The 12,004-nt window shown below is 44.6% G+C and overlaps 1 protein-coding gene across 1 annotated transcript; it reads right to left on the bottom strand.

The window, feature by feature from the left end:
- Positions 1 to 615: 615 nt before the first annotated feature.
- Positions 616 to 4,619, bottom strand: LOC115963436 (retrovirus-related Pol polyprotein from transposon 412). Its single transcript, XM_031082431.1, has 2 exons — positions 1,737 to 4,619; positions 616 to 630 (listed from the first exon to the last, which is right to left on the bottom strand). Exons 1-2 carry the CDS (start codon positions 4,617 to 4,619, stop codon positions 616 to 618), a joined length of 2,898 nt encoding a protein of 965 aa, XP_030938291.1.
- Between the last annotated feature and the right edge of the window lie 7,385 nt (positions 4,620 to 12,004).

The raw sequence follows: 12,004 nt of genomic DNA on the forward strand, positions 1-12,004 counted from the left end.
AGGCCGAGCTTGCAAAGGTTAAGGGGGAGGCACGCCTGGCCAGGGAGGCGGCCGAGAAGGCAGTGGCAGCCTCTTATGAACGTGGGGTTAAGGATACTGAGGTCAGGCTGGCCGAGGAAGTGGCTACTGTATGCAGGGAATACATTACCCTATCTTGGGGTGTAGACTTGGACCGGGCGGCAGTCCCAGCGGATTCCGATCTCAGGAAAACTAAGAACATCTTTTTTCCTGAGGACGTTCGTGAGATTCCTGAAGAGGCTGCGACTGAAGTGCCTCTCCCCACGAAGGCTTTAGCCTCGGACTCTGCTGTGCCTGAAACTGAGGATGCGCAGCCGGCCGTGAAGGGCAAGTTGCCCGAGGACAGTCTTTCAATCAGGGAAGTTGTTGCACAGGCTAAGGAGACTGTTCCGGGACCGCAGCCAACAGACTATCCAGCTGGGCCTGCTTAGGGATCAGATTTAGGAAAATAGTGTAGGATCTTTTTATTAGATCTTTCATACTTTGTTTTGTTTAGCGGTTGTAAAAGGATCTCTTTTGGGGATTTTAATGAAAGATGCCATTTCCTTTTCCTTTTCTTGTTTTACTTTCTTTTCTGTTTTTATCATAAATCGATGTTTATTCTGCCCTTATCTGCTGAAAACCAAGCGTGAATGAATGAATGTATAAAGAATGATAGTCAATAATTTAGACAGAATTGCTACGAGGCTAATTCCCCCCAAGTCTGTGGTCCGAGGATCCAGGCAAGACTTGGGTTTTGTTTAAAACTTAGGGAAAATTGTTGCGAGGTTAATTTCCCCCAAGTCTGTGGTCCGAGGAGCCATGCAGGACTTGGGTTCTGTTTAACACTTAATGAGAATCGTTGCGAGGTTAATTTCCCCCAAGTCTGTGGTCCGAGGAGCCATGCAGGACTTGGGTTCTGTTTAACACTTAATGAGGATCGTTGCGAGGTTAATTTCCCCCAAGTCTGTGGTCCGAGGAGCCATGCAGGACTTGGGTTCTGTTTAACACTTAATGAGAATCGTTGCGAGGTTAATTTCCCCCAAGTCTGTGGTTCGAGGAGCCATGCAGGACTTGGGTTCTGTTTAACACTTAATGAGAATCGTTGCAAGGTTAATTTCCCCCAAGTCTGTGGTCCGAGGAGCCATGCAGGACTTGGGTTCTGTTTAACACTTAATGAGAATCGTTGCGAGGTTAATTTCCCCCAAGTCTGTGGTCCAAGGAGCCATGCAGGACTTGGGTTCTGTTTAACACTTAATGAGGATCGTTGCGAGGTTAATTTCCCCCAAGTCTGTGGTCCGAGGAGCTATGCAGGACTTGGGTTCTGTTTAACACTTAATGAGGATCGTTGCGAGGTTAATTTCCCCCAAGTCTGTGGTCCGAGGAGCTATGCAGGACTTGGGTTCTGTTTAACACTTAATGAGAATCGTTGCGAGGTTAATTTCCCCCAAGTCTGTGGTCCGAGGAGCCATGCAGGACTTGGGTTCTGTTTAACACTTAATGAGAATCGTTGCGAGGTTAATTTCCCCCAAGTCTGTGGTCCGAGGAGTCATGCAGGACTTGGGTTCTGTTTAACACTTAATGAGAATCGTTGCGAGGTTAATTTCCCCCAAGTCTGTGGTCCGAGGAGCCATGCAGAACTTGGGTTTTGTTTAACACTTAATGAGAATCGTTGTACAGTAACACGGCGTCAAGTATGGTGTCTTTCATTAATAACAGTACCTTTTCAGGTTATTTACATTCCATGGACGTGGTACTACATGTTCGTCCAAGTCTTCCAAAAAGTATGCCCCAATGCCGGCTACGGAAGTGATACGGTACAGGCCCTCCCAGTTTGGTCCAAGCTTTCCCCATGCAGGGTTCCTCGCGGTGCCCAGGACTTTCCTCAGCACTAGATCCCCGGGCGTCAAGGGCCTTGACTTCACCTTGGCGTCGTAGCCCTGCTTGAGCTTTTGCTGATAATAAGCTAGGTGAACCATCGCATTTTCCCTTTTTTCTTCGAGGAGATCCAGGCTTTTTTCCAAAAGGCTGTTGTTAGCAACGGGATTGAAGGCGGTAGTCCTCTGGGTTGGGAAGTTTATCTCCAGTGGGATGACAGCTTCGGCTCCGTAGGTCAATGAGAAGGGGGTTTCTCCTGTGGACCTGCGAGGCATGGTGCGGTACGTCCACAAGACGTGGGCTAACTCTTCAACCCACCTCCCTTTCGCGTCGTCCAACCTCTTTTTCAGCCCATTCACTATGGTTTTATTGACGGCTTCTGCCTGCCCATTACCTTGTGGGTAGGCCGGTGTGGAGTATCGGTTGATAATCCCCAGCTCATTACAGTATTCTCTAAAGGCTTTGCTGTCAAATTGGAGGCCGTTGTCCGAGATCAGGGTGTGCGGGGTCCCGAACCTAGTGATAATATTTTTCCAGACAAATTTCTTGACATCGACATCCCTGATATTTGCCAGCGCCTCGGCTTCGACCCACTTTGTGAAGTAGTCAGTGCCGACGAAAAGAAATTTCTTGTTCCCAGCCGCTTTGGGGAACGGCCCTAGTATGTCTAGGCCCCACTGTGTGAATGGCCAAGGGCTGGACAACGGGTTAAATTCTTCGCCCGGCTGGTGTATGTTCGGGGCGAACCTTTGGCATTGGTCGCACTTCTTCACATATTCTAAAGCCTCTTTGTGCATGCTCGGCCACCAGTAACCCAGCGTCATGGCCCTATGGGAGAGAGACCTGCCCCCCATATGGCTTCCACAAATCCCTTCATGTAACTCCTCCAGGATGAGTTCCGTAGCCCCTGGGTGCACACACAGCAAGTATGGCCCCAAGAACGAACGTCTGTAAAGTTTGGAGTCCTCGGACAGCCAGAATCGAGAAGCCTTCCTCCTGATTTTGTCAGCTTCAACCTTATCATCCGGTAAGGTGTCGTGCTTTAAGAACAGCACCAGAGGGTCCATCCAGCTAGGCCCTGCCTCGACGCTGTGTACCCAAACACCGTTGGGCTCCTCTGTTGTTGGGCGGCAAAGATCTTCAACTAAAATAACTCGTGGAAGGGGCTGAGCCGAGGAGGTGGCCAGTGTTGCGAGAGAATCCGCATGGGTGTTCCCACTCCTGGGTATGTGCATTAATCGGAAGTCACCGAAATGGGTCTGCAAGTGTTTAGCCTGAGCAAGGTACCCTTGCATTCTTTCATCCTTCGCCTCCAATTCCCCGTTTACTTGTCCCACAATGAGTCTCGAATCCGAGAATATGCTTGCGCATTTTCCACCCAATTTCTGGATCATCGACATTCCCTCCAACACTGCCTCATACTCGGCTTCGTTATTCGTGGCCAAGAATCCGAGCCTCAACGACTTTTCTATGGTTATCCCTTCGGGAGAGACTAGAACGAGCCCCACCCCTGAGCCCCTTTGGTTTGCTGCACCATCAATGTGCGCTCTCCACCTATTGTGCTCATGCTGAGAGACCGTGCTGACCAGTTTCCCATCAACACTTCGTGACCCCGACATTTCCATCCCTTCTAGGGTGGGCTTCGCAAATTCAGCTACTAGATCGGCGAGGACCTGCCCTTTTATGGCGGTGCGAGGCATGTATCTAATGTCGAAGGCGCCCAGGATTGTTCCCCACTTAGCTATTCTACCTGTGTAGTCGGCACTGCGGAGGACCGATTTCAGTGGAAGTTGAGTTAGCACAACTACTGTATGTGCCTGAAAATAGTGGGGGAGCTTCTGCGTGGCTTGTATGACAGCCAATATAGCTTTTTCGAGGGGGAGATACCGGGTTTCTGCCTCCTGCAGTGATTTGCTTATGTAATAAACGGGCCACTGCGTGCCGTTGTCTTCTCGGACTAGCACTAAGCTCACCGCATGAGAGGCTACTGCGATGTATGCGAATAACACTTCGTTGGCATCGGGACTGGACATGATCAGTGGTCGGGCGAGGTATTCCTTGAGCTGTTGGAAAACTAAAGCACACTCTTCAGTCCATTCGAAGCCCTTCCACTTGTGCAAAAGGAGGAAAAAAGGTCTGCATCTGTCTGCTGAGCGGGAGATGAAACGGTTTAAAGCAGCTATCATGCCGATAAGCTTCTGGACCTCTTTGGGATTCCGAGGAGGCTGCAAGCTATGAATGGCTCTTATTTGGTCAGGATTAACTTCTATTCCTCGGTGGGTTACCATATAGCCCAAGAACTTTCCTGACCCCACCCCAAATGAGCATTTGGATGCGTTCAGTCGTAGCTTGTACTTTCTTAGAATTTGAAACACTTCACCGAGGTCTCTGATGTGGTCGGCCACCAATTTGCTCTTCACTACCATGTCATCTATATACACTTCAACGGTCTTACCCATCTGCTGTTCAAACATCCTAGTCATCATCCTCTGATAGGTCGACCCGGCATTCTTCAGGCCAAAGGGCATCACCTTATAATGATAGTTGCCAACTAGGGTGACAAAAGCGGTCTTCTCTTGGTCTTCGGCAGCCAGGGATATCTGATGGTAGCCCTGGAAAGCGTCCAAAAATCTCATTCGGGGGTGTCCGACAGTCGCATCTACCAATCGGTCTATCTGCGGCATTGGGAAAGGATCCTTCGGGCAGGCCTTGTTTAAGTCTGTAAAACAACGCAGACCCGCCATTTCCCGCTCTTCTTTTTTACCACGACTGTGTTTGCCAACCATTTGGGGTAGAATACTTCCTTGATAGCCCCAGCTTTCTTCAATTTTGCAACCTCTTCTCTCACAGCGTCTGCATGTTCTTTTGACGGGCGCCGAGGAGGTTGCTTCTTTGGTGTTATGGCCGGATTAACATTAAGGTGATGGCATATGAGATTTGAGTCAACCCCGGGGGCTTCATAGGGATCCCAGGCGAATACGTCCTCGTTCCGCCGAAGAAAATCAATTAGCGCTGACTTCTCCTGTGCTGGTAATTTAGAGCCGATCTAAAAAAACCTCTCAAGGTCTGATCTGACGAGTACTTTCTCCAGCTCCTCACAGCTCACCTCCATGGTCGGTCCTCCACTACGCGCAGTTGGGACCGGGGTCATTGATTGCTATAAGCCGTTCTCGGCAGAAGTAAAAGGTTCGCTATTTGGTCGTCGTGATATTGCCGACACCATGCATTGTCTGGCCATTCCTTGGTTCCCTGTTATTTCTTTAACTTGACCTCCTGACGGATACTTCACCTTTTGGTGCAAGGTTGACGACACAGCCCTTAGTGCATGAAGTCATGGCCGGGCCACAATAGCTGTGTAGGGGGAGTATGCATCCACGACAATGAAGTTCACTTCTACTACGTCTGAGTCTGTTTGCACAGGCAGCCTAATCATGCCTTTCGGGATGACAATTTTTCCTTCAAAGCTGACCAGGGGTGAATCATATGGCGACAGGTCTTCCTACTTCAAGTTCAGCCCCTTATACAAATCCGGGTACATTACTTCCACGGCGCTGCCTTGGTCCATTAACACCCTTTTTTACATCATAACCTCCTATTCTGAGCGTCATGACTAGGGCATCTTCATGGGGTTGAATAGTTCCTTGCTTGTCCTCCTCCGTGAACCCAATTAATGGCGTGGCACTCGCTCTGGCTCTCTTGGATTCCCTTTCGTCTGGCTTCGTCGGGAACCTGCCTACTAACATGACTCTGAAAGGGCTAGAACCGGTTCTCCCAGGTGCGGCAAGAATGACATTTATTGTGCCAATAGGTGGCCTCAATGTGCCTTGTCTGGTTTCAACATTTGATTGTTCCTGCCATCCATCAGGGCGGTGTAACAAATGCCTCAACTTCCCTTCTCGGACAAGACGATCCAAATAGTTTTTCAGATTCCTGCAATCATCGGTGGTGTGACCTGGCTCCTGGTGGTACGCGCAGTACAGATTCTGATTGCGTTTTAAGGGGTCACCCGCCATCCTGTTCGGCCACTGAAAGAAGGGTTCACACTTCACCTTCTCCAGGATCTTGTGCAACGGCTCTCGGAACACAGCATGGACTGCCTGAGCCCCAGTAGGCCCGGACTGTTCCGCGTAGTCCCTTCTCGGCCTGTTACTGCTGTTAAAGCGGTCCGACCTGAAGTCCCTCCTCTCCTGAGGGACAATCTTCGCTTTACCCTTCCCCATCTGCTGGTCCTCCTCGACCCTTTTGTACTTGTCTATTCTGCCCATGAGCTGGCGCACGCTGGTGACTGGCTTCCCAGTGAGGGACTTTCTTAAGCCATACTCTGTCGGCAGGCCCCTTTTGAACGTACTAATGGCAACGTCATCGTAGTTTCCTTCTATCTCATTGTACATTTCCTAGTATCTGTCCGAGTAGGCCTTCAGCGTTTCTCATTCCCGCATGGACAAGGATAAGAGGGAGTCGAGGGGCCGGGGGGCTCTAGTGCTAGTGATGAAGCGGGAGCCAAAAGCCTGCGTCAGCTGTTTAAAAGAATCTATGGAATTCGGCGGGAGGGCATCAAACCATCTCATCGCCAAGGGCCCCAAGCTGGATGGGAACACCTTACACATTAACGCCTCGTCCCTAGAGTGGACGGCCATCCTCTGGTTGAATTGGCTTACATGCTCCACTGGGTCAGTTCGACCATTGTATATGGCAAACGTTGGATGATTGAACCGCCGAGGAAGTACTGCCCTCTCTATTCTACGCGTGAACGGCGACTGGGAGATGTGATCCAGGGCCTTGCTCATGGCATCATTGGCTAGGCCTTGGTAAGATGGGCTTTTGTGGCTGCGTTTGCGAGGCCGCTCTTCCTCATAGGAAAAAGTCTCGCTCAGAGGGGTTCTTGACCTTCGCCTGTATTCGCCGTCCCCATCACTGCTAGTGTCCGAAGCGGGCGATGGGCGTTTTTGCTGCGCTCGACGCAGCTTCCTCTTCAAATCATCAATCTCTTGCTGTAGGGCCTTTCGCTCGTTCTGCTTATGGGATGCATGATCTTTCCCTTTTGAGCGGCTTCTACTCGTGTGAGAGGTGTTCACACTGCCCTCTCGTTGATTATCTTGGCCCTTCCCTCGCTCAAGATTTAAAAAGTTGTCCTGCCGTTGAGATTCTGCACGTCCGGTTTGGCGCGGACCCGATCCTTGCATCTCTTACTATTTCACTTGTCGAGACACAAGTTCTCCCCACAGACGGTGCCAATTGTAGGGGCGGTATTTTGGGGCCCAAGCCCAGCAAATAAATGGTTCTGGCCCAAAAGTCCCCAGACAATGAATTTGTAGAGAGTAGGCTACAGAGCTAGGACTAGACGAAGTGAACGTCAGTTAGATGTGCGCCATGCAACATGTTGAACGTGAGAATACTCCATTTACGTTTAGTAGGATATTGGTCCAATGAGACGTATAAGTACACCTCTTACTCTGTTTACAGACTATAGAGTTCTTTCACCTTTCTCTCTCTCTCTTTTTTCTTTATTCTTCGATCCCCTCTTCATGGGGATCTCCTTCTCTTATATAGCCTCCTTGAATTGATAAGGATCTTACATTTGTTAATCATCTGAACCTTCACTTGAGTGTCTGTCCCATCGGACATCTTCCCTATCTTTCTGTGAGTTGCACTGGCCAATGTAACACTGTTTGCCTGTCGTCTCCACATTAATGCGGCTGAAAAAGTAGCTTCTTGCATTTAATGCGGCAGTTGTGGTTGTTCCCCGATGTCTCACATTTTCCTCTTCTATGTTGTGTGAGGCTCACCCTCCTGCTCATGTTCGCCTGGATGGGTTCTTCACTGTGGAAGGGACGCATATTGGGCCCGTATTAGTGTGTCCGAGGAGGCATTCCTCCTCGGACGTCTTTTATATCAAACCGGGCTCAACAGGGTTGGGCCAGGAGTCACTTGGGCTCCTATTCCCCGTTGGGTCAGGGTTAGGCTTCGTGTGGGTCCCCAGGCCCATTCGCTGATCTTGGAAATTTCACCCCTACAGTACTAATTTAAAAAATTTAAAGATATAATAAAATGTCACAATATTTTTACAATACTAATTTAAATTAATCTTTGTAAAATAAAATTTTATTAACATCACAGTTGCAAAAAAAAATTGTGAAATAATCTGTGTTCTTAGTCTCTATGTTTTCTTCCACGTTTTACCCAAACCCAAAAAACGGGGAATCTGGTTAACTAATTTTGTTTTCCTAACTATCTAGTTAGTAGTCCACTTTTTTAAACTATATAACTTAGTAGCATCTCGAGCCTAAAAGGCTCGATTTTGGGCTTATAAACCAAGCCTCAGAGGCTGGGTTTTCATGTTTTGAGCCACCCTGACGTGGAACCTTTTCCACGTGGAAATCGAGTCTTATAGACTCGATTTTCATATCGAGCCTCAGAAGCTCGATTTCGATGGTCTAATATTCCACATAGATGCCACATGGAAATCGAGCCTTAGAGACTCGGTTTGCTAAAAGTGAAACCGAGTCTCAGAAACTCGATTTTTAAATTGTGGTCAAAATGTAGGACATGTGGCTGATCATGTCTGGGTCCCTATAGATCTGGTTTTTTTTTTTACTGGGTCTCTCGGGCCTGACTGAAACATAGATCCCTTTCACATGTTCACTCCCTCCTTCTCATACAATCCCAACACTTAATCAATTCTTTCCTCTCTCACTCCCCCTTTCACTCTCATACAATCCCAGTACTCACATTGCACATCCTCATGTCAGGTAAGGGTCTCACTCTCTAGTTGGTTGTTTGTTGTTTGGTTTTGATATTTGTCTTTAATTTTTTTTTTTTTTTTTTTTTTTTTTTTGCTTGAGTATGAAATTATTATAATCATTGATTGTATTTGGTGATGTAATTGCTTCATTTTGGTTTTGCCATAAAAACTTTTTAGCTCCATTATGTACTGGTAATCTCCCATTAGAAATGTTGTTGTAGTAGAAATATCAAATGTTGCCATGAGTAATGAAATGGGAAGTTGAGCCCCTGGCAGATGAGTTTACAAAGAAAACTTAGCAAGCATGCTCCTTTGTTTGCTCTATAGTCATACAACTATTTACTTCAATTGTGTCCACAGTACATCGAGATCAACATTATTCATACTATTCCTAGTATGCACTTCATCCATGAACCAAATCCACCAATTGCACTTTACCATCACACTTACTAAGTAAACCAATACACAAAACATATTTTTAATTATTGGAACTCATAGCTTCTAAATGAGCCATATCTTGGCGCAAAATTTTAAGAAATACTAATCAAATTCACAAAAATTCCAAAAACCAAAATTTGAATATGAGAGAGAGATCCATACTTGGGTGCTAGAAAGAACGGCACAATTCGTAACAAACACATACACAATTTTTATATGACAGTTGTTTCCAAAAACATACTTCTTAGATGTTAATTTATTTGAAAATAATTAATTTCCTCCTTTTCTTTTCTCCCCCCACCCCTTTTTTAAATAACAAGTTAGAATCCTTTTCAATTGAGTTATACATGTATCTTGACATTGATATGGCTTGAATATGGAGTTGTTGTCAACTTGTCATCATGGAAGTGGTTGAAAATCTTAAGGTAAAAAATTATGTTGTTTCTTGAATTGTTGTTGGCCTTGATAAAACATTGTCCTCAAAACTATTCACCTCATCGTTAATATCCTTTCTATGGGGGCGAAGCTACACTTAGCCAAAATTTTAAAAAGAACTTTATAAGGTATATATATTTTGCAAATTTTTTAGACACTAGACCTTGAAATTGATAGTTGGCCCCTCCAAAAAATAAGAGCTGCCGCTTGCAAAAAAGTATTAAATAACTACTTAAACGTTGGGTTCTAAAAAATAATTGTTAAGAACAACAAACTATCCGCATTGTTAAAAAAAAAAAATCTTTTTAGTTTTTTCCTCTCTTATTAATTGGTAAGTTTTGGTTGTTGAGTTCAAATAGTAAGTTTGTAATAAAATAAATTTCTTGGTAGAGGTTTTTTTTTTTTTTTTTTTTTTTGGGGACTAAGTCTTTCGTTGTTGTTGTTAATTTTCGAATTGAAAATTGAAACCAAAGTTTCTTTGATTTTTCCCACTGTTTCCCGGCAACCAAACGGTGAAAGTGAAACACACTTTGAAGCAACTCACCTTTTATTTTAGTTTTGAGAAACCGCATAGATTGAGGAACTCAAAACTCTATGAGTGAGAGCGGAGACTTTATCAAACCTCTGTACACCTCGATGTGCTTTATCAAATCTTTCGTGCTAGGTGATGAATGTGAAATAGACTAAGTGAGAGAAGAGGGTGATCGGCAAAGGTGATGAATGTTTGACGGAGTGGGAGAAAAGGGTGAGTGAGAGATGCGCTTAAGTGTGAGAGTGAGAGGGTGAGACCGGTCTAGTCTGTGTGAGAGAGATGGTGAGTGAAAGAGTGGATACTTTAGAGTGAGGCGTTAATTTTTTTTAAAAAAACCCCTATTTGAAACCGAGTCTCTAAGACTCGATTTCTCGGTCTTCCATGTGGTTCAACCACGTCACAGCCAGATTGCCACGTGGATGCTAAGTGGGAAATCGAGTCTTAGAGACTCGATTTCCACGTGAACGACATGTAGACCTCCTGCCAGGTCAGGTTTGATCAAAACATGAAAACCGAGTCTTAAAGACTCGATTAATAGGTTCAAAATCAAGTCTTTAAGACTCGAGATGTTACTTAGTAATATACTTTGCGAACCAGACCTACTAACTAAATGGTTGGGAAATTATGGTTAATTACCCATTTCGTCCCCCAAAAACTCTTTTAAACTTTTTTTCTTCCACTTTTTTCTCATCCGCTCGTTCACTTCTTCCTCATATTCTTATTTTCCTTTTCTTTTACTTTCCTCCACACAAAGCCCCACACACTCCACCACATATTAGTAAAGGACTTCAAGATTTTCAAAACAAGATCTTTAGCCGAGGCTACCTTGTTGTTGTTGTTGTTGTCTCTAGCTGACTTATTAAGCAAAGAACGTAGCTGATTTGCTATATCACGACCTTGAACAAGCTCTTCTATTGCTTTTTTCTTGCTAGAAGGTAAGCTCTCAGGCCAAGTACACTCCATTGTTGTGTGTGTGAGTTTCAGTGTGTTTTGAGACTTTTGTGTTTTGTGTATATGTGACTGTCTTTTGAGCTTTGAGTCCCTTTTGTTTGAGCTCTTTTTTTTACCAGCCAATGTGAAGCAAAGCAAGAGGGTTTTTTGAGATTAGATATGTAAGACATAAATCAAAAAAAAAAAAAATAGAGAAGAGAAGAAGAAGAAGCAGCACGAAGAGCCTTATTTTGAAGATGAGATGAGAGGAATCCGTGAGGTGAGCTATAGACCTTGATTTATCAAAGGGCAAAATTGGGTTTTCAATAAAATATTTGGTCAATTTGGTAATTGGAGACAGTCTCTCAATAGTAATATTTATGAACGCGCGTTGACTTTTGCAAAAGCTCTGAAGAGCTATGGTGTGTTAAAGTAAAGATGCTTCACATTTCAAAAAGTAGCGTTTCTCAAAAAGTAGGTTATATTCGGTTTCCCAAATGCATATATTATATATTTGGTTTTAAAAAGCACTTTTTGCACTTGGAAAGTGCAAAGTGTTTTTGCAAACTTTGGGTGCGTTCAAGAGGTGTATTAAAATAACAATTTTTATTGTTTAAACAATACAATATGTATTTTTATAACACTTTTTCAAGCGTGAGATACATGACAGAAGGTCTTTTTTTCCTTTTTTTGGTTATTTTAATCATTTATTTTTTTGTTCTTACATTTCATTTATAAGTAATATTTTACATGCTTTGTGTTTCTTTCATTTTATTAGATTCATAGAAAAGAAAATACCCCAAGAGATTACTATAAAGTTCCACCAAAACATTACTGGGCCATAGACAACTTTTTCAGAATATCCTAAAGAACAACTGAATATGCTTTGCTTTATGAGTTATACAAAGAAGCACAATTTGAGATAGATGACTTAGTTCTTGAGAGGGAGGTATTTGATGAGCATGTCAAACGACGCTATCCTGATTGGATGTGGCACCTTAGAGAAGAATGTGTAAAAAATAAAATTCCTTGAGATGAATGGTACAAGCATC

Source organism: Quercus lobata, chromosome 10 (assembly GCF_001633185.2).
Source record: "Quercus lobata isolate SW786 chromosome 10, ValleyOak3.0 Primary Assembly, whole genome shotgun sequence".
Lineage (NCBI taxonomy): Eukaryota > Viridiplantae > Streptophyta > Magnoliopsida > Fagales > Fagaceae > Quercus > Quercus lobata.